The following is a 23443-nucleotide window of genomic DNA, read 5'->3' as shown; positions in this document are numbered from 1 at the left end:
GAAAACTACTCCTGTAGCCCTTACTGTACATTACGGCTTCTTTCCCAGCTGCCATATATGGAGCTTTAGCCTGAACTCCCATGTGCTCGGAGGAGAATGCTAAGCGAATGGGACCATACATACACCTGATTGGGTTACACATTGCTTAGCAACATGAAAAACTGGATCCTGTTATCCTCCTTCTCAAATAGAACATGTCCAGCAGGACACATGGCACAGCTGGGAATCGTTTCCAGGCAGCAGTGAACACCCTGCACTGGGTGTGTCCCTCACTGCAAAGTGTGTGTTTATTTTGAGACTGGCCTGGGCTGGACCTAACATATCGAAGCTTTTCCATCTTTTAGCAATGCAAAAAACAAAAAGCCAAAACAAAACTGAATGGTGCATCATTATTTTTCTTTGTATATGTGAGTGAAATGATCTCATGAATCCCAGAATCATGCCTCCCCCAAAATAATGGTAGCCATGACAACCCAGAATACAAATGTTTGGTCCTGCTTTCATCTACGCAAACATGGCATGATGTCTCCAACTATTAACCACTAATATTAGGTGTCATGTAGGGTTCACTTCTCTAATTGCTTCAGAAATCAGTTGTGGTCATCAGAAACACTTATACATGCTTAAAATGCTCTTACTTTTCCCATGATAAATAGAAAACTCTATGTCTGCATGTAAACTCGGTCTCGGATCTGACAGGGTTCTGTAAGAGGGAGCCGGTGTCCAGCACCTCAGAGGGAGGATCTATGCGGTGTGTGTGTTTCTGAGCATCAGTAATGTAAACAAGGTGAACCTTGCTCAGTTATTACTGCTCATTGTGGGCACAGCAGTACTTGGTCTGGGATTTTATTGCTGTGAACCTTTAGTGGAGGATATTATCTCAGAAGCCTCACTGACCTCTTCCAGCTTGCTACCTCTCAATACATGTCATTCTCATCTTTCTCATTGTTCCTTTCTCTCCATTTTTTTTACTTTTTTGCACTTGTCTCTTATGCATAATTCACTCAGAGAACAGAAGCAGAGCAGACATACAAATAATGTATATAAAATATACAAATATTGTGCATGCAAATACCTCTACTTTATATGGTCTCCATCTTTCTCTCCATCTCACAGATATGTCTTTCTGATGGGTCTTCAGGACCGCAATGAGAAGCTGTTCTACCGTGTGCTGACCTCAGACATAGAGAGGTTTATGCCAATCGTGTACACGCCCACCGTGGGCACCGCCTGCCAGCATTACGGCCTCACCTTCAGGAGGCCCAGGTAAGAGAAGTGGCCCATCTGTCTTTTTATTTGTTACATTATGGCCCAAGAGGGTCATAACACCATCATGAGGCACTGAAGGTATAGGCCACACTCGGGTATTTAAGTTCTTGCTCTGTAAGACAAGTGTTATCAGTCTCTTGCTTTGTGGCTGTGATATCTATATTTTCTCAACAAATCAATGTAACATTCAGGTCCTTTCTCTGTACTGTACTGTATCTCAGTTTAAAGTTTAAATAGCATACAGTATCATCACAGTATCTGGCTAATTGTAATATGTGACTAATTTGCTTTTTTTTTCTCATAAATGCTTAAGCAGAGCTGTCCAATCTCTAAAGCTGCGGCGTTATGATGAGGAAACAGTGAGAAAAGGCAACCCACGGCTTGACTTTGTGCTGGCTACTGAAAAGAACGAGCACTAATCAGAGTTCATCTATTGCCTTATTATCATCACAGGCTCCATCAGTGTGCCATTACAGTGCATTCAAGTGCATACCAAGTAAAACAGTGCATTCAAGTGCATTCAAGTGCGTGCCAGACGGAAGCATGTCATGGCACATGGCACATCAAAGTCAAACTAAAGACATAAATGACACGGTAGAAAATAATAAGAGCAATTTTCAGAAAGTTATTAAAAACAAAAAGACATGAAAAAATAATAGAAGGCAAAGGGATGTCACTAATGACCACCCTTCTGGCATCCCTGTTTCCATGGTTCCATGGTTCGTGTCTGTTTTCCTTTACCTCCTAGTTGTTCCATTCCTTGGTTTCGTTTTGTCTGCCCCCTCGTCTGTTTTTCCACGCCTGTTATTGCGTTCACCTGTGTCTGTTCGAGGGAGTCTGTGCGTTCTGCTCCACGCCCATCGGCACTCGAGCCAGCAGCAATGTGACAGCTTATCATATATCCCCGTACTCTACGTATTGGCTCAATGACCCTGGACTACCCCAGTGACCATGACTTTGGATTTGCCCCTAATAAATCTCGTTCTTCTCTGCACTTGCATCCGCCCACTTACCGCTCACCGTTACAAGGGGAGAGTTAAGATATACTAATGCATAGAATATATATTTTTAAGATGCTCCAATTAAAATGTGGATTAAGTGAAAATAAAAGCCATCTGTTGACATTAAGTTCTTGTTATGAATCGTTACAGTGTCAGAATTCTGGACTGTAACTGACAGTTCGCATTTCCGAGCTCCAGCATCCAGGGTGAGGATCCGTCTTGGTCACAGACTGCGGCTAGTACAGCTGACAATAAGTCTTCAAGTCTTTGAGCCAAAGCTCCAAGCTTTCTAACTTCCACCACCATCCTTCATACATCTTTTGGTAGACATTAGCAGTCCTCCACCTTCAACACAACAAGGAGAAGTTTGCCTGCTTATACAAAACATATATGCAGGAATACTTATACATATATGTATCTGTGTAGTTTGCATGTTGTCTCAACAGCTTCTTACAATTTCATACAAAAAGTGAACCACATCTCAGCTTTTGTGAACATGTTGCACAGAGATGAAGTTATCCTGCACCATGACTCTGTTGGTCTGCAAGGGGAAGAGCAGTGGAGAGTAATTATGCAATAGAACGTCATTACGTTCATGACCTGGGCAAAGTTAAAGAGTGCCACAGTTTTCAGCTCCTTTCCTTTCATGTGTGTGAAGTAAAGGGACTCATAGAGCTGAGGCCCCAAAGAGAGAAACTCCAATTACCCAAACGAGGGATGAAATGGTGTGTAATTACAGTGTAATTTGAAAGTGACTGGGGACTGCAGGTTTGATGAAAAGTGAAGATGGAGATGATCCCACACCGTGTTAATCGCAGAGTGAGAACTAAGGACAGCCTGATGCCAGCCGTCAAAGATGCTCTGCAGCCACTTCACGGTCTGTGATCTTTGCTCAAGGGTTTGGGCCACACACAGAGACTCAAGCAAAACAACTGTGCGATTCTGGCCATGGCACGAGCAGGCTGAAAAAAAAAATCCCATTTTGTCCCAAGTTTCCAAGTCCTGTGAACCTGCCGGCAAGGCCATGCCTGCAGGAATAGTAAACCCTGTGATAACAAAGAGGTTCATAGCAGCCCGCATATTTCAGGAATGTGCCATTCAACAAACTATGACTTCACACAGGGGTTTTGAAAGGAAACACAGACAGAGAGGACGTGTTTTGGGGTGCAGACTGATACTTCGGTGCCTAACATCAGAAAAAAATCTTAAATCTTTTCCCTTATCCTTCTCTTCCTTTGTGTTCATCTAGCCCAGGTGTTTGCAATGTGACCTTCACAGAGCTGCTCTCCCTAAGGTCTTCCTGTGGTTGTAGCTGGAAGAGGGATCCCATGAAGGGTTTGAGATTACAATAACCTGACTAAAGCTGTGGCAACACTTTGGAGAATAATTCTGTTATGGTCTTTGTCAACCTTGTAAAATAATTCCCAGTTATTGCCTGCCTGAGTATGGCATCCTACAGTATAAAGAAGTAAAGGCACAGTACAGGCGCTACTCTGTCTCATACACACAGAGTGTTATGAACCCCAGTAACAACCCTCAGTCCTGCACAGCCACGTCCACTCGCACACACCCCCGATCTGACTCACCGGAATTCTAGCGCACACCTGATTCCTATTTCCCTCATTACCCACCTTTATAAGCTTCTCCTCCAGTCGCGAAGTATTGCTTCTATGTGGCGTACCGAGCGTCTCCTCATCCTGTGTGCTTTCCCGGTTATTGACTCCTGCCTGCTTTCTAGACCTCATCTCCTGCCTGACCCTCGGACACCTCCTGAACGCTACCTCTTGCATCGACCCCGGACAGACCCGACCATGCTTACCTGTCTGACTGCACATATTAGTTTGGTTGCTAAAATAAAACCTCTGCAACTGGATCTTCTTCTACATGTGTGCATTCATTACACAGAGTGTATGTAGCTCTTACCTATACCATAAGTAACATGTCATTCTGTCCACACAACTGGCAGTGTTATACTTATGGCAGTAAATTTTTTTACAATTCACAGTAGTCCTAAATTGAGAAGTGGGGGTTTTTTGGGTGGGGTTTTTCTGTAAAAACACTAAAGGAATCACATTACATACATATGATATGCAGGACCTCAGAACACTAAGGCAAAAATGTCTCCACGAATGTGCCTAAATGAACTGATATTTGTTTTGTGAAAACATGAACACTAGGATTGTTTTTGTACTTTTAATCTTCAAACTTCAAATAATCTGCCGTTGTGAAAAGGCAAAAGGCTTGAGCAATGGCCAGGGCTGTGCTGCACTTTGGCAGGCATCCTCACCTCGAGCCCCCTTTGAGATGTTTGGATTTTCAGGGTTTTCCAGCCTTCTGGATTCAATTTAGAGTCTATCAGAAGTGGACACTCCAGAGTCCAAATTAAGGAGACCTTGGAAAGTATCCCTTGCCTGGTCGGGTGTGTTGTGTGTTTTGAGCTGTCTCTCATTCCTGTTTCAGGAGATGTCAAACTATGATAAACCTCAACAAGGGCCTGGCTCAGTGTGCCTCACGCATTGTTGATCTGAAACACTTACACTGATGCTGTTTTATGAGTGTTGCTGTTATGGAGAACTGAGCAACCCTGACGTGTCTGTGGATTGACAAAGAATGCAATTGCATGGCCCCTGCAATGGTCAGCATTCAACTCGAAGCTAATGTTATGTATCTTAAGAATTGAATCAGGTTTAGAAATTCCTTTCTAGCTATAAAACAGCAAACTTAATCCATAAACGTTGAGGTGTGAGTGGTTATTAAATGGCATTTCTTTAGCAAGGGTTGGTTAGCAAGGTTCCTTCTAATAAGACATTGTCCATACTGTCAGGTCGGAGGTCCAGTGCTTCAGGGCAGATGTATTTTTATAGTGTTGTCATTCCTCAGGCAGATAATTAGGCAAGAATAGGCATATTAACAAAAATCAAGCTCATATTTCAGTGCAATTGTGAGCAAAGCACATCAGGACAGATGTTAGAGGACTTTTATAATGGATTTTTTGCATGAGAACCTTCAGCATCTTTTATTCTGGAGGAGTCTTTTGCAGGCCTGCTGTGTTTCTCTGTCAAGTGCAATTTGTGTGTGTGTGTGTGTGTGTGTGTGTGTGTGTGTGTGTGTGTGTGTGTGTGTGTGTGTGTGTGTGTGTATTTGCCTGAATGCAGGCTTATTCAACTCAGTGGTAACAACCCAGCTACTCACTATCTGAGGGTTTGGTGGTGAAAGGCCTCATGGTTCATCATGGTTCATCTCTATTGAAGGCATACTGCAACTACCCTGCCTTAACCTCAGTTTCCAACCACGCTGGCACCCACAGCAGCCTCTGCTTTTCTCTTCTCCCCTGCGAAAGTCTCACCGTGATCATTCTTGATGGAGAATTTTAATTGTTTGATATTAATCAGAGGAAAAGAATGTCATATGTGGCAGGGTATAAGTTTGGAGCCATGGGGAAAGTATGTACTGTAGTGTGGAGATGCAGACTTGCATTTGGAGTTCCTGAAACTCTCCTTAGTGCAAGAGCAAACGAGACACAGAGGTGGACACAGCAACAAGTGGAAAGCTGGAAAACTGGACCTGGCATCTGTAAAGTTAAAGTGGATTCTGCAGCATGCATTGCTACCCCTGATATCTGATGGTGGTCTTTGGCCAATGCAAGCGTAGTCCAGCTGTTTCATGTTGCTGGATCATAGCCTGGAGCTCCAGATGTGGCACTTTGGAACAGTGCCATCACAGTGACCACTGTTTCCAGCTGCCTTGCCGGTACCACTCACCGAGCACGTTGAGTGAAAAGAGAAATTTAGGGAACGCTGCCGGCCCTCCGGCAAGGTGATTACGATAACAAATAGCATTTAAACGAGAGAAGTAAAGTAGCTATGGCTGCATCAACAGATTATGCACCAGTCAGATGCCAGTACAGCCAATTTGTTGGGCAGATAGCAGGTGCATAGAATATTCTTGCATTGGGCGATTGAATGCATTTCAGAATCAAGCGGTTATTATATATTAGTATAATTGGAGGTGATGGTGTTCAATAATATGCAGTTAGCTTGGGCTGAAGGGCAAGATGGTTGACAAATAAGGTTGATTAGTGATTTAAAAAAAATTGTTGCTGCTTGAAGAAGAGGTCTTTTCTGAGGTGAGGTTCCCCTTCAGAATTTGAAATCTCTCTTTGGGACATTTTTTTTTTTTTTGCAGATGACTTTCACTACAAATGGAAATTTTCTATGGCATCAGACTGTTTTAGGTCTAGAAAATTGGTAACCTGGGTGTTTTTCCAAGATGGTGCTTTGACTTTTTGATGTAGGAAATATTTGAACATTCTACATAGGACCTTGCAGTTCAGCGACTTGGTCATTTTACCCACTGCATCAGTCAGCCTGCAATGTCTCTTAATTTCTTTGAAGCCCTAAATCTCTGAAATAAAGAGAAATTGGAAGACTTCAGGTCTATTTGGATTGGCTTTTAAAAGAGTGCTTTTAATAGCCTGTGAATGAATTGGCAATGCCAGGTCTGCCTAATAAGACCTAGTGATAACATTTTTTTCTTTTGGAATTTATTATTTATTAAATTACTTATTGCGGTTTCAGTGTGCATTTTATCATATATTGTTAGGTGTCACATGTAAATCCACCTCTTCATCTGCTATCTTGCTGGCCTCATCATTAACAGCTGTTCGTCTAATGTGTTCACATAGGAAAATCCTTTAGCCGGGAGACACTGGAAACACATTTTGTCAAATAGCTGTGCATGTGGGAAGTTTTATTTCCATCTCCTCTACCCAAAATCTGTGGGAAAATAACAAAGAGAAATATGGAGAGAGGCATCTGTGCTGCCCTGTCTGTTTTCATCCGGAGCAGTGTTACAGGCAGTTGGTTGTGTTCCAAGCAGGTTAATGCATTATGGTGTAGGTGAATGTGTTACAGGCATGTGGAGAGTTAATAACTGAAGGTCTTGCACACTGCTTCAAATTCCATTGAATTTGTGACCTGTGACACTTCACCTGTTATTTCTTGTTTAATTAAATAATGTACTATGGTATGCAGTAAACCTGGGTTTCTTAATAGCCATTGTAAATTATCGCTGACGTGAATTCCAAATGTATATTGCTTATGTATGTGTCAGACATATACAGCTCTGAACACTTGTGGCTATAAACTAGTTTAGTTTTATACTTCAGTATAAGTGTTTCTATTTCCCGTGTAAGCCTTTCAGGTTCTTGAGTGGAATGTTTCCATTATTATACATTCACCTACTGGAATAGAAATGGTGAAAAATAACAGCGCAAGATTTTTGTAACAGTGCCCAACTGTATTGCTGGAACCAATCAAGCAATGCTGGATCTGAGCATTGGTATGATCTTTGATGACACGATCAGTAGAGGCATTGTTATGAATCAAGGTTGAGGTGGGGCCTTCCCTATGGCACAATTAAATGTTTTTTGGAAGTTTTTTGAGCACTTTAAGTCCTTGGTTAGGTATTGCTGCACATGGCTGCCTGTTTTTTAGGACTCCATCCGCCAAAGTGTTTTAGGACTGCACCCTGTCAGTGAACTCCACCTGACAGATTAGGGCTTGCATAGCATTCTTCAAAGATGTGTATCTTAAAATCAGTCTGACTTGGCACACTGAAGCAGCACCTACCATGTGTTAGGACTTCTTAAGCAAGTAAAGGTCAGAGAGTGCTGATCTGTCTCCACAGCGTGGGGGTGGGGTTGGGGGTGAGCCTTGACGGATACATCTTGAGTTGATCTATCTAAGTTTTAACAGGTGCATTCAGATAATTATATTACTGTTGCATTATTGCATTACATTATAAGGGTCTGTGCTTCCTTGGGAAATAGATCATCAGAAGTATATGGACTTATTTTCAGTGAACACTTTCAACATTTGGCCCACAAGAAGCTAATGTGGCCTCATGTGACCTGCAAGCTCAGGCTCATCTGTTCCAGGGGAATTATGCATGTGGGTCGTAGGTAAATTTGCTTTTACAATGGATATGACTTGCGTGATTCCTGCAGATGGAAAATTCAACCCATATTTATCTGTAACAGTATGGACATACATCACTGTCACACATATAGTTTTTAATCATGCTACATCATCATAATTTTAATCTTCATACAATATTGTCTGAATTTTGTGTCATCACTATGGTTCTCTGAGTTTATATACTCCCTAAAGAAAGATCAGCATGCTTAAAGAAGCTAATGCAGTTTTCATATGTGATTTGGCTCCACTATATTTTCTAATGGTACCAGATCATACTGTATATAAATATAGAGTAAATGTGAATTGTAAGATGAAATTCCCATCCACCATTCCATGCAGCTTTCCAAATCCTTTCTACTAACTATTCTATTGCCTGTTGCACACCAAAACTTTAATAATAGATGGAAAATGTGGCTGAAATGTATCTGTGCCTGGTTTTCATACTGCTAGCCTAACACAGATTAATTTAGCAGAGAGTGAGAGGGCGTGTGTGTGTGTCTGTGTGTGTGTGTGTGTGTGTGTGTGTGTGTGTGTGTGTGTGTGAGTGTGTGCGTATCTGTGTCTGTGTGGAGCGGTACTTTCCTCTGTTATGTAAGATGCCTAATGTGAGTGCTTTCGCAGTCTGGAGCTAAGGCCAAGGAGCTGCCTGTGTTTTACTCCCACACAGACACATAAGTTTCTTAACCTGTATCTTTTTGTAAGAAGAGAAATTCAAGAACTATTAGCCTGTTAACCTACTGACATTCTTGTGTTTGTGGTTGGCTTCAGAAAGTTCAGATAAAGAACTGTCAACCTATAGCTGAAAACATTCTAGAGATTTTCCAACAGTTGCAAACAGGTCTGCTACACCTGCCCACAGGGCCAACAAAAAGTTTGGTTAGTGTAATTAAACTTTAGGGTTGTTTAATGTGAGATTTGGAGTGACTGCACCTCTGAGCGAGGATATGGTCTGTTTTTCTGTGGACAGGAGCTGGGCTTGTCCATGTCCAGGTATGAGGGTAGAATTCAGCCAGTTTGGGGAGCTGAAATACCTTTCATGCGGTGTATCCCTTACTGGAATAATCGAATACTAAACTGTCCTCTGCAGCTGTGAGTCTGTCTGCACAAAGAAGAAGGCGATTGTTTATGTCAATTGCGACTACAGTGGGGGGGGGGGGGGGGGGGAGCTGATCCTCCATTCTTCCATATGTTTCCAAAATGTACTTTTATCCTACTTCAGCCAAGCACATTCACATATGCATACACACACACACACACACACACACACACACACATACGGAAAGAGAGCTAGAGTAAGGTTTCAGGGACATATGTCACTGCATTCTGTATGTTTTGCCTCAGAATGGATTTGACACTTCCCCTTTTCCTCGGATCATTTACCAAGATATTTTACAATTTAGCATTGCTCTTTCTTTTCAGTGGTTTGTGTATCAATTCAAAGCTCGACTAAATTTAGAGTATGTTTTTATGGATCTGGACAGTGGATTGGGAATGAAGGTTACAGTTTTGTTGTCAGTCCTACAAAAACCAATGCCAAGCAGAGACAGATAAGACTCCAGCCTTAGAACCCCTCAGACATGAACCAGAGGAGCTTGTCTCTTAAGTAAACACCAATAATGTAGGGGTGAGTTTAGTGTTCAGGGTTTAGTTGTTCTTGTTCTAACACATCCACTCAAAGGCCACTTATCAAACCCTCGATCTGAATTGTCTCCTAGGAAACCATTAAACTCTGCACCTCCCCTGCAACATGCACATCAGTATCGGTTAAGTTTCTCAGTACAGTACAAGATGTGTTTGACTATTGCTCAAAACAGTATGCCAGAACTATGTATTGGAGGCGTTTAAGGCCAAGTGTCAAGTAGTCAAGGGCTCTGTTGAAACAGTCTTGCTCCAAGGCAATAAACTGAGCATTTTCCTGGCAGTATATGCTATTGTCAGTGAACACTTATTTCCTTTTTGACACTTCCATCTTTGTTAGGTTATAGGTCACTTTGTGACCGCCCTATAAGACCTCCTGAACTCAAAACATTTCGGAATTCTGATCGGCCCAGTTAGTGCTAGTGAATGCACATGGTTGTCTGGGTCAAAGTGACTCACAGGGTTGTGTGGGGTTGTGTAGACTTGGGACAAAGCAGATAAACTGAACATCTGTGGATGAGCTCGAATAACTGGATATTATTATTATTACTGTGTAGGTATATCCACATTATAAGATGCCCTTACCCTGCTCCTTACTGGACACTTTTTTAAGGTACAACCGTGTTATATGTGCATTTTATAAGTGTGCATTTACAGCCCATGTGTTGACATGCACAGGTCATCACTGTGTTCACTGGTCAGTTTATGACCGCAGGACAACTGGGACCACTAGAGCTCCTACCCCATGCTGCTGCCCCCAGTTTCTTCACAGCCTGTTCTGTGTGATGGGGAAGGACACCAGCACTGTCAAGCTGAGTGTATTGAGCTTGACTTCTCTCACCTCTGCAGTTCGTTGGAAGGTCGTATTGTGTTTTGGACTGATCATTCGCTTGCAGCTTATCTGAATAGAGTGTTGGGTGTTAATGTTGGAAGAAGCTTCCTTTTAAATCTAATTTAATATGCCTTTGGTCCGCTTCTTCTCTTAACTTGCTTAATGTGAAGGCCTGACATTGTTTTCAGTTTTTGGTTCAGATTTCTTTCTTTTACATTTTTTTTCTTTTTCCTCAGCAAAAAATAATCAACATGAGACACATAGCATTACTGGGTGGCCCTGCTGCTTAACTGCTGAGAGAGGTGTTCTTGCTCGCTCGATCCTCTCCCTGTCTCTCTCTCTCTCTCTCTCTATCTCTCTCTCTCTCTCTCTCTCTCTCTCTCTCTCTCTATCTCTCTCTCTCCCTGTCTCTCCCTGTCTCTCTCTCTCTCTCTGTCTCTCCCTGTCTCTCTCTCTCTCTCTCTCTCTCTCTCTCTCTCTCTCTCTCTCTGTCTGGCTCTCTCTCTGTCTCTCTCTCTCTCTCTCTCTGTCTGGCTCTCTCTCTGTCTCTCTCTCTCTCTCTATCTCTCTCTCTTCACTCTCCTCAGTCTCTTTCCTCTTTCTCCGTGTGTCTTGCTCTGTATTTCTCTGTCTACCTGCCTCCTCACTCTCTGTCTCTCTCTTCTCTTTCCCTTTCTCTCTGGTTTCTTTCTCTCAGTGTGTCTGTCTGGTCTCTCTCCTCTCTCAGTCTCTCTCTCCACTTTCTCTCTGTCTCTCTCTCACTCTCTGCTGTGCTGACAAGAGCCAGAGGTCTGAGGCTGTTGGCAGCCTCCTCTCAGCAAAGTTGGCGTCTTGCTGTGGGTCACATAAGCCTGGTGCTCGGGTCACGGTTGTGTTTTGCTGAGACCTCTCGCACCTACTGGGAGCTGTTGAGGTCAGCCAAGGGTCAGCTGCAGATGAGAAGTTTTGGAGGTAGATTTCCACTGTTCTACCATCCCACTCTTACTTAATGGTTTTGACTTTGCTTTTCCAAACACTGGAATGACAGCAGTAACTGCTCTGGCCTATTCAATGACCATCAACAGCAGGATTTTTTAAACAAAAGTCCTTTGACTCTGACAATGAACTGATTCGTCTAAGGAATCAATATATGGTAGGTTGGTGAGTTTAGTCGGGTATGATTTGGCTGGACTAGGTGTGAAACAAAGGCTTAGTCCTTAGTTGGTCACCTCTCCAGGTCATGCCCCCTTATATGGTCATCAGACCACTTCCATCCACTACCCTCTCAGTTTACAGTCAGCCAAAGGTCATGCAAATTGCAAATTGTTCTACTTAGTTGAGTCTAAATGGGATATCTGTATGGAATGTGTAGGAATGTCAGTGGAAGGTTCCACCAGTTCATCAAACTGAAAGGGAATTTAGCTTTTTGATGTGAATGTCATAACAGAGAGAGAGAGAGAGAGAGAGAGAGAGAGAGAGAGAGTGCCTGTATGGTGTGTGAAGTATATGGTTCCTGCTACACTGAGCACACACAGGCTCACAACTTGTGATCATAGTTTGTTATTATTTATATGAATTTGTGATCATTATTTTAAGTACCAAGAATACAATTCTTAAACTGATGGATTCTGTTTACTTTTTAACCTGCGGTTTCAACAAAGGTTTCCTGTAGACGTTCCCTACCATACCTTACTCTGTTTCATAAACCTAGTCTGCTGGACCATCCAAAACAGTTGTCCTCTTATTCTTCACTCATTTCTCAGAAGCACTGCAAAGTTTGCATGTGCATTTACAAAAAACAAAAGGGAAAGGGAAAAAGAGTGTTATATCTTCTTTACCACATGACTGTGAGCTCAATATTCTTCTGGAGCCAACAAGCGCTCTTTAATTCGTGCTCTCTCTCTCTCGCTCTCTCTCTCTCTCTCTCTCTCTCTCTCTCTCTCTCTCTCCCTCTCTCTCTCTCTCCCTCTCCCTCTCATACTCTCTCACTCTCACTCTCTCTCTCTCTTTCACTCACTCTTTCTGAGGCCTGGCTTACACCAGTCTAAGCTGGAACTGCAGGCCACATCAGCACTGCTGATGTGACTCAACCTCTGCTATGAGTGTACATTCATGAATGCACTTTCATTGTCTGCTAATCCTGTGTTCTTTACTAAACGGCCTGTGGTTAATAAATGAAAAGCAGACATGCTTAAAAATAATAAAGTCTGTGTATCTTGTTTTGACAATTTGCCACAGTGATTGGCAACTTTTCATGAATTATTTCCCTTTCTGCCTGTCTGTTTGTCTGTCTTTCTCTTTCACTCTTTGTCTCTTTAGGGGTCTTTTCATCACCGTTCATGACCGCTCCCATATCCCCACACTGTTGCAGAGCTGGCCAGAGAAGGATGTTCGGGTGAGACTCTCTTTCTACTCCTATACTGTTCATCCCAATGCCCAAGATCTGCTGTGGGAAGAAAAGGCGGAAATGATTCTAAACAAACACTAAACCAACTTCAGGCAATTCCAAAACCATCAGCTCCTAATATATGTGAATTTCACAGAAAAAAAACAATCTCAATATTTTTGCTCAATAAGCATAAAGACCTCATTAGGACGATGATGTCGTGCACTGGAGGCTTATGGGAGGCTGAGAATATTTGTTAAAACTGAAGCAGTAAAACAGTTAATGCTCACTATAATTGCACTTAGTAATGGAAATATGAAACGCATGAGAATGTGTTTATTTTTGGATACGTGGCCTGTGGCCACGCGTCTCAGCTGCTCTTGTTTGTTTGTTTACTGGACTAGAATCAATATATAATATGATACTGCACGGCCTGAAGAGGCTTTCTTGATCAAACATGGAAAGGACCTATTTTAAGTAACCAGTTTAAAATCCTTCAAAGACCACAGTAATACAAATAGGTCATTCATTGTACAGCATGGCATAATTAATTGTAGAGCATTACAATGCAGTTAAAAATCACAGTGTTTCTAATCCATTCAGGACGTTTCTTTGTTGATCCAAGATCTTGCAAAGTCTTTGACTGAAGTCACAGATTGGTGCTTAATAATACATTGACTCTGTATCTCTCTCGTGTGTTGTGTTGTTACGTGTTGCATTGTGTGTTGTGTTGTTATGCATTGCATTGTTGTGTGTTGTGCTGATTTTCTTTGATGTACATGATGTTGACACATTGTGCTGACTGCCTCCCTGGATGCTGTGTTGTCTGTCATGCGCTGTGGTGCTGTGTTGACTGTGCCTGTCCTGCCTCTGTTGTGTTTTGTCCTGTCTCATGTTGTGCTGTCTCTGTCATGTACAGTGTTGTTGGGTTGTGTTAAGTACTGTGGCAAGTTGTTGCATGTTGTGGTGATTGCTTCTGACGTTTGTTGTATGGTGTTGACTCCCTTTCTTGCATGATGACTCCTATTCTTGCGTGATAACTGCCTCTGTTTGCGTGCCGTGTGCTGTCGCTGGCAGGCCGTCGTGGTGACAGACGGGGAGAGGATCCTGGGGCTTGGGGACCTGGGCTGCTATGGCATGGGCATCCCCGTGGGCAAACTGGCCCTGTACACAGCCTGCGGGGGCATGCCGCCCCAACACTGCCTCCCCGTCATGCTGGATGTGGGCACAGACAACACAGTAAGACGTCACCACCCTGTCTCAAAGTTCACCATGTGCAAACATGCTCCTGTAGCTCACCTGCTAGGGGAGGTCGAGCCAAAGCCACACACAGGGATTTAGAAACACAAAGGTACAATATCTGAGCTTGCTAGTTGGGTTTGGTGGTATGACCCCCACCCCACCCTGTCAGTGGGCACTAGCATAAATAAACTGTCAAACAGTAATTTATGAGAATCAGGTTAATGTGGCAATAAATGATCCACACTACAATCTGGAGGTACAGAAGAGAATAAAATGATCACGAACCAACTGAAAATACTGGCACACGTGTGTGTGTGTGTGTGTGTGTGTGTGTGTGTGTGTGTGTGTGTGTGGGTGGCTTGGACTGTTTGTGTGGGTGGGTGTGTTTGTGTATGTGTGGAAGTGGGGAGGAGGGTGTGTTTGTGTGGGCGTTGGTGTGTGCTAATCCCTGTCATTAGAGGTGCAGAGAGAGTAAGTAAAAAAGGGACCATAACATTTTTTCTAAGTATTAGGAATAGATCATTTACATTTTTACATTGCTTTGAGAGCCCTGTAGTTGCATTTGGTCATGCAAACCTGAACTAAGTAGAAATTTCTGCATCAACAGTGGTGCTCACATTAGTATTACTGACACAAGCTGATAACTTTATCAACATTACCTCACTGATGACCTTTTGACCTTTCCAGCTCCTCAGCCTTCTCCATGAGGCCCTCCTCTGTAATGTTGATTCTCTGTTTCAGTCTGACCACAGGTCTGTTATTTTTCCTGTTATTTTTATGCAGGCTTTCTCAGAGTAGAACAAGCCACGTTACAGCAAGCTGTGATGAATGTATTCAGAGAGCTGTATAGGCCCTATACGCTGTGTGGTATATTTACCACACAGTTTTATAATACTTGCTGCACAGTATTTTCTAGGCTTTCTAGATATTTTACTTTCATCTCCTTTTATTCCATACCTTAAAGCCATCCTGCATTGAGCTACACCCATAACATGACTCAATAAAGAGAAGGAGGGGCTTGTGGGATAGAACAAACCCGAGCTGATTGGGTCACGGCACTGATTGCCAGCTGTGGACTTCGCTTAAGGAGATGGAGCATACCACTCTCAAATCCCCCTTTATGGTGGCACACAGAGTATACGCTTAGATTTACATCTATGGCATTTAGCAGATGCTTATCCAGAGCGACCAAATTAGTTGTCTACTCAGAAAAGTATCCTGAGCCAGAAGAAAGAGACTAAAAAAAACCTCAACTGGAGATACTGCCTCAAACAAGAGTCAGTGCTGAAACCTATGTTGAGAGATATAATACAATATAATTAAATTCTATGAAATATGAGACAATTTGAGTGCAGTTACGACACATTTGGCGCAAAAACAAGACACTTGACAAAGTATAAATATAAAATATTCCTGTAAGAGATGAATCTTTAGTTGGCATTTGATGAGAGCAAGGGACTCTCAGACAGCCAGTGGGAGCTCATTCCTCTAGCTGGGTGTCAGCACAGAGCACTGAAGCCCGTCTTCGATAAGTCTTCAAGGATGACGGTCAAGCCGAGCCATACTTGAAGCTTGAAGTTCTCCAGGTATCGATCCGGTTTTGACTACTGCCATAAAGTAGAAAGAAATAGCTCCATTGGAACTTTGTGGCCAGTTATCAGAATCAGTAACGTGAATGCAGTCGTGGAGTGACATGGGAGAATTTTGAAGATCAGCTAAGCTGCAGCATTCACAGATAGGGAGACCCACTCAGAGTGAAATGTAGTAGTCAAGCCTGGATATGACAAGATGCCTAACAAGCCCCTAGGTGGCCTCGCTAGAGAGGGTGAATTCTGAGAATGAAGATAAGAAACCTGTACAAGTTTGCCACATGAGCTGAGAACATCTAAAGTGCATTCTTGCATTCTTGGAAGGAGCAACCAAGGAGTTCACAAAGGAGACGGTAAGATCCCTTAGAGGATCAGTTGGTCCAGCTGGGTCCTGCTGAGATTCGGCTTCAGATGTGGAGCTGCCGTTGTTCTGAACGCACAGCACAAACCTTCAAACACAAGTCTGTGAGTCACAGCTTTTATAGAGATTAGGAATGCACCTTTACAAGCAGACACAGTGAGAGAAACAGAGAGAGACTGTCACTGAGTGAGAGAGAGTGAGAGAGACTGCAGCGAAGTAATTCGTTTTGGAATATAAAATAAAGTACTTTGATATGGAACGTAAAATGTGATACATCCCTCACACAGAGACACACACATCCTCTTCCCAGCATGACACAGTATGTGAGGTCTCCAATCTCTCATCATCTGCATATTCTCATGGATCAGTCTGGCCAATCTTGAGAGCCAGACTGCAGTCTTATGGAGGTTGCAATGGAGCCCTCTTATACCAAGGGCATGAGCCTTCTGCTTAAGTACTATACATTTTGGCCTAATGTGGATGCAACCTGGGGCCATTACAAACTCTTCTATTTTCATCATATTCTAAAGAGATGACAGATCTAATGATTGCAAACTCACTGCATGTTTGTGTGTGTGTGTGTGTGTGTGTGTGTGTGTGTGTGTGTGTTCATGTCTCTATTGAGGGAGTATTTCAGGCAGCTGAATAATGAAATGGGACTTATTAGAGGATTAAGTCTGCTGCTGTTTCATACAGATGCCTGAAGAGTGAGATCAGAATGTCCAGAGCTAGTGGATTCTATTCAGAGAAAGGGACTGCCATTCTAGAATCAGACACTCGAGTGACAGTGGTGCCCTAGAGTGCTGACTCTGCAGAGAAAGACTGTTCTAGGGTCTGTGAAAACAGCTGATTATAACAGGATTCATGATTAGCCAGGCTTACCGTTCATGCTTAATTAACCAGGCGTAAGTACCGGGATTGTAGACAGTGGGATGATTTAGCTTGGTTTGATTGCAGTTCCTCAAGGCATGCATTTCCAAAATCAAACATTATTTCACTACTACCTTCCTTTATTCACATCAGGCATTTCTTTTGTTATAGTTTCCTTACCTTATACCCAAAATTATACCCGACCACCTGGTATTCTAGGTATATTTAAGAGAAGTTCAGTGGAATGTTCTGATAATTTAATAGGGTAGCAGCAGTGGCCATACAGGCCTGGAGGGGCAGAGACCAGCACAGCTCAGTGATTTCTTTTCTCTCCCATCTAATAAACGTATTAGACTGATGACTATCTAATAGATAACTAACTATTGCATGCTGGACTCGCCACAGCCTGATCTGTGCACCATTTTTTCTGGAGCAATGTAGTAATTAATCATTTAAAGTAAATATTGATTACAAAAAAAAATGTTTGCTAGGAGGAGCCTTGTATGGTTGTGTCTTACAGGAGTGGGTGTGGCATTTTTTCAAACAGTGTAATTAATCATCATAGTCTGTAAACCCGTGTACTACATATGGGAATGTTTGTAAAGACACTGAGTAAACACAGTCTGCTAGGTTCATTTTTTGTTCACTTCCTTTGCCACGTGTGTTGTGCGTTATATAAACAGGACTCTCATCCTGATGTCCTGTGGGAGCTGAGTGGGACACTGACACACACACACACACACACACACACACACACACACACAAACAAACACACATACAGAGATATTGGGGCTGTAGAGCTGCAGTGTTGTGACCAGGACTTACAGTTCAGTTTTCCTGCTGTGGAAGAGAACCTCTTTATCTCTGCACTCATTACTGCTATTCCCTCATATGACCTCAGATGCATGCACGTGCACACACACACACACACACACACACACACACACACACGCACACACACACACACACACACACACACACACACACACACACACATACACACACACACACGTACACACACGTACACACATTGAATGGAGACCTAATGATGTCATTCGAAACAATGTAGTGTCTGTCTGTATTGTGTGGCTTAAAGCAGAGAGTCTCAAAAAGCCAAAAAGCTCTTACCCACCCCACCCCTCTATCACTGTTTGTCCTTCTGTGCTTCTGTGTGTGTCTCTCTCTTTCTCCCTCTCTTCAGCATCAGAGCAGACCTGCTGGCTGAAAGACCTCATTCTCACCTGAAAGAGGACACACACACAAACACACATACACACACACACACACACACACACACACACACACACACACACACACACACACACACACACAGAGTGAGAGAATGAGAGAGAGAAACTCAGGATTAATCCCAGAATGAAAGAGGTCATATCTCATTACCTCATTTCTCATTTTAGCTAGTTCCACAGACTGAATGTACACCTGCACACACACCTAAATGTGCACCTACACACACACGCACACACACACACACACACACACACACACACACACACACACACAATGAGCAACAAATGCTCATAAAGCAAACAAAAGTCTTTACCAAGGGCTTCTTGCATTCATGTAAGGACAAAAGATCATCCTAAATTATATGTAGTACTTTTGAATCACCTAAGTGAAGCACTTGCTGAAGGCCATTATGGCTCAGTGGTTTGAGTCGGGTATGTTGCGTTTTGGTCGAAACAAAATCTGAGAGCCATGTTAGCTTTTTTTTGACCGGGGGTGGGGGGTGTCACTACTGGTTGGACGTTCAAAAGCTTAAACGCATTAACCTAACAAGCATGTGTTTGTAACCATGCATCTTGTGTACAAATCATACAATGATTAAAATATGCATGTTGTGCAATGACTGATAAGCGTTTGCGTCTCCTCAGACCAAAACTGCTATGTAACTAGAAGTGTCTGGCTTGAGGTTCCTGCCACTGAGGTTTCCTTCCTCGGGTATAGCAGAGAGAGAGAGAGAGAGAGAGAGAGAGAGACAGAGACAGAGACAGAGACAGAGACAGAGACAGAGACACTGACCGACCGACCATGATCACAGCAGCCTTTTTGGAACTGCATGCCTGCAATTGCATGCAAAGCTGGGGGGGTGTTTGATTTTTCTATGCACAGCAGTGTCCAAGAATGACCTGCTCTCTAAATTGATTAGTTTGGCTTCAGTACCATTTCCTTAGCTCATATTTTGATACACGAGAGGAGCTGCACAGTGACTTGGCTCAAACCATGACAGACATTGACAAGATGATGAAATTTCTACAGAATTGCTGTTTACAAAGCACTGCTTTGCCCAGCTTTAGTTTGGTGTTCCTGGCAGGTATATATATATATGGTTTTTGTGGGGGGGGGTTGCACTGTGCTTTTAAATTTAAGCAAACACTTTCAAAGCAAACATGGCTAATTGCCAATAAAAAGTCAGCAGAAAAGCTCTATCATTATAAAGAGCTGGATGGATGTTTCAAGCTGATGTTGATGGGGGATTCTGGTATGAGCTGATGGTGTCTGTCCAATCAAGAGCCCATAGGAAGTCAATCGAGAACAAACTACAACACATGTTTAACATTACACAAACATTGCTTTGTGTACATGTGTGCATGTGTGTGTGTCTGTGTTGCATGAACACAGACCTCAGTTTTCTTCATTCAGTGGCCCATCCAAATGGATCTCATCGATGGAAAGGCCAAGCTAAATATACTTCTTTGACAGGGCAAACCTGTACTGGGATTATTAAACATAATAAATTTGTTGTGCTGTACTCCCTTCATGTCTATGAAGGGCGAACACGTTCATAAACTATGACCAAACTTCTTCCTCAGTTGACACCAGATTTCTAAAGAAAGACAGAAGGACCTAATAATCCCCCCTTTTTTCTATCTCTCTCTCTCTCTCTCTCTCTCTCTCTCTGTCTCTCTCTCTCTCGCTCTCTCTCATATAAATGCTGTGTTAAAATTCTTAATAAATCTTTCCTGAAAGAGGAGACCGATACAGTGTGAGAAGGAAGGTTCAGATCGGTTTAGGGGGTGTTGTACAAATCCCCATTAAAAAAAAATGTCTGGTGACCTTCAATATAAGATCTTACATGGGGATGTGGTTGTCAGTGCATTCAAATGTTTGTGATCAATGTTTTCTTTGCAGGCTCAGGGAGACAATTTTTCACAGTTTTTTAAGAATGTGAGAGGCTGAAACCACTTTTTTGATTCACATATTTGTTTATGATGTGTGAGGAGGTTTTACTTCTACAGTTTTGTTTTTGGAGTTGGTTATTTTAAAGAAGGAATGATCAAAAGGGCAAATGCTTAGCGTTATTATAGGTTAAACAAAACTGGCATTTCATAACACGTGGTGTAATAAAAATAGTGGGAAGTTCTGGTCAGGATGTACTGTCTTTGTCTGTTGCTCTGGTGAAGTCCAGGATTGCTCTCTCCATGTTGTAGGAACTACTGAAGGACCCTCTGTACATAGGGCTGAAACATAAGCGAGTCCGAGGACAGGCTTACGACGAGCTGATTGATGAGTTCATGAAGGCTGTAACAAGCAGGTACATCACCCCCCCCCCCCCCCATCTTTCTCTTAGCTTTCTCTTTGTCTTTTGGTCCGTCTTCCTCTGTGTGTCTCTCCTGTTTTCCCTCTCTTACTCTCTTGCGCTCTCTCCCACTCCCCTTTGTCTTGCCCTTCCTGCATTATTGCTCTAATGGAAAGGCCTGCAGTTCTGTATGCATAGCTGAGCCGTTGCGTTGCAGGAATGCAGGGTTTGGGGAGCACGCCCCTGGGTCTGTGGACACCAGAGAGTCAAATCGGACTTCAGCGGTCAGAGCGCCGCCTCCCTCTCGACACATTCCCCATGGTGCGTGTGCGAGCGTGCTTGAGTGTGAGTGTGTGTGCGTGTTTGCTTGTCCCGGCTGAACCCATTGGTACATCTGCCCTCCCTTCTGACGTGGTTGGCTTGTGCCAAGCTCAAAGTACCCACAGGGCTCTCGCTGCATGGAACAGAATTCGGAAGGTCCGAGACCTCAGTGTGTGATTCGTCTCCAGATGGCAGCATGGAAGCCATGACGCCATAATAACTGGGTAGATACAAAACGATGGGGCTGTTTTCCCCAAAAGAGCAGATTTGGTGGAAAATGAAATGATTATGGGTTTGGAGATTGCAATGAGTGATTACAGGCTGGCGGTATTTAATAAACTCCACTCCATTTTTTATAGCATGAGATGACGAAAGCCACAAGGCATTGTCATAACGATTTGCTCAGCAAATGATCTTCAAGTCATGAGAGAGGTTTTCCTGTATGACTTGGGAATGAACTTTGAAGTATGCATTTGCATATGTACCTGTAGTGCAGTGCTCAGGTTTGGTGAAAATTGTCGATACGAACATTCTTCCACAGATCAGCAATAATTCAAGACTTCTACAGACTGAAAGCATTACTCCCCATGTCGAGAAAATATATGCACAAAGAAGTGGATCTGTGAAAAATCTAATTTGCAGGAAGTCATCTAATCTAAAATATGTTCTGTAAATTCATGCCCAAATCTTCATATACGTTTTTCAAACAACATTGTTAAGAAATCAAATTTTAAATAGATGATTCTGTTTTATTGGCAAATTGATGTTCAAATGAAGAAATAATATAATCAGCATAACTTTAAGCTTTCAAGTGCAATTGCAGGTTCAAGAAGAATGGTTCCAGTTCTGAATGGTTCCAGCATCTTCTGAAAACTTAATTTCTCACCTTTCCCTTCAACTAGGAATCTGTCTCCCATGAGTCCACTTTTTGGTCTTAAATGCTTTTAACAATAACAGGAACCAGAGTGAGAACACAGTCTTTGAGGACATTGTTCAGACAAACTCCCTATCACACACGCAAAGGAGTACAAAGCAAAGCAATACAGCAAACTGTTTTTCACATGCTAAATAGAGCACGTATGTTTTTTTTAGGTTTTTTTTTTTTTTTATGGCCCAGTCAAATCAAGAATATATTTTCCTTTAGCATTCTCTGTGTATTCAAACTGTAGTGGCTATCGGGGAGTCGTAGCTGCTTTTCACATGTATGGCACTTTCTCCCAAAGTTCCAGGGTAAGCCCCCAGACCGACACCACTGCAAATGAGTTCATTAGGGCCTCCTCAGTGCCCCATCATGGCACACTGCCCATCAGCCCCGCTGCTGCGGTGAGGGAGCCTGACAATGGATGTGCAGGGGATAGCAATGCTCTCAAGCCCCAAGGCTGGGTGTGGAGGTGGTGTGTGTGGTTGGCAGGAGGGGGGTGAAGATTGCATTTCCATCAAAGTTCTATCCAATAAAGTTTGCTGATAGACTATGTCTCTCTCGGGTGCAACTGAAATTTATTTTGCATATGAGTGGTGGGGACCCATGGGAACCCATGGAGATCAGGAAGTCTGTGTGGGCACACAGTGGAGAGATCCCAACCCCAATGAGCAACCGACAGTCAGAAACACACACTCTCCCAGCAAGCCTATGATGCGCTCGTTTGAGAAATTCACTCCAAATTCACAATTATAGATGGAACACTGGCTCTTTTTAAAGTTATGATCTTGTCTAAATACACTGGGTATGTATGCTAACATGTCTATGCAGTTATAAGTAGAGGCCTTGCTTGAACAGCTGTGTTTGGATGGACCCTCAAAATCCTTGGCGTTCTCTGCAGAAGGCCACGGGAAGTGTGGTTTGGGTGGTGATACCCTTCTATAGCTCTTTAGGTTGCACCATGTCTAGCCCTTGGCACATGGCCCCTGGTGTTGAGAGAGCCACGCACCGTTTTTTTCTTTCAAATGTCTCTCATTTCTACATCCTTCCATTCTTACTTTTGCAGTCCCCGCCATCCGTCTGAGCAATCCACAATGTGAGGATCCCCCCTGATCCTGGAGAGCCATTTTGAGCATTTTATTAGCATAAGAAAGGCTGAGCAGTTCTGCAGAGGCCTTGCGATAGCCACAATGAGCCCTCAGCACCCGCAGACCAAGCAAATGCACGTCTGCCTCCTGCTTTGCTGGGTGACTGATTTACCTTGGTGAGAATGAGTAATATTGTTCTTTTGGCTTATAAGCATGCCAGAATGGAGGCTGGGGGGGGGGGCTTTCTCCTTTGTGCCAGTAGCCAATAGCCTGCATGTATGTTTAGGAGCCTACAGTGCAGGATAGTCTCTCTTCTCATTGCCCTACTGGGGCGAGGTGAACCTGATCCCCTGGAGAGGCCAGAGATGAGGTAACACACACACAGCGAGACAGAGAAAGGCTGAGAGAAGCACTGAGAAAGTTGGAGGCTAA

General features: G+C 43.1%; 1 protein-coding gene across 2 annotated transcripts in view; it reads left to right on the top strand.

Annotated features, from left to right (window-relative positions):
- Positions 1–23443, top strand: part of me1 (malic enzyme 1, NADP(+)-dependent, cytosolic) — a 53131-nt gene that overhangs the window by 20640 nt on the left and 9048 nt on the right. For both annotated transcript variants that reach the window (XM_035528446.2, XM_035528447.2), the window contains 4 exons: positions 1117–1266; positions 13017–13092; positions 14161–14322; positions 20595–20698. In XM_035528446.2, the coding sequence (XP_035384339.1) occupies positions 1117–1266; positions 13017–13092; positions 14161–14322; positions 20595–20698 (492 nt within the window). The remainder of the gene's footprint in view (positions 1–1116; positions 1267–13016; positions 13093–14160; positions 14323–20594; positions 20699–23443) is intronic.

The sequence above is a fragment of the Electrophorus electricus genome, chromosome 11 (genome assembly GCF_041902795.1).
Source record: "Electrophorus electricus isolate QZ-2024a chromosome 11, ASM4190279v1, whole genome shotgun sequence".
Lineage (NCBI taxonomy): Eukaryota > Metazoa > Chordata > Actinopteri > Gymnotiformes > Gymnotidae > Electrophorus > Electrophorus electricus.
This window is presented reverse-complemented; position numbering and strand designations above follow the sequence as displayed.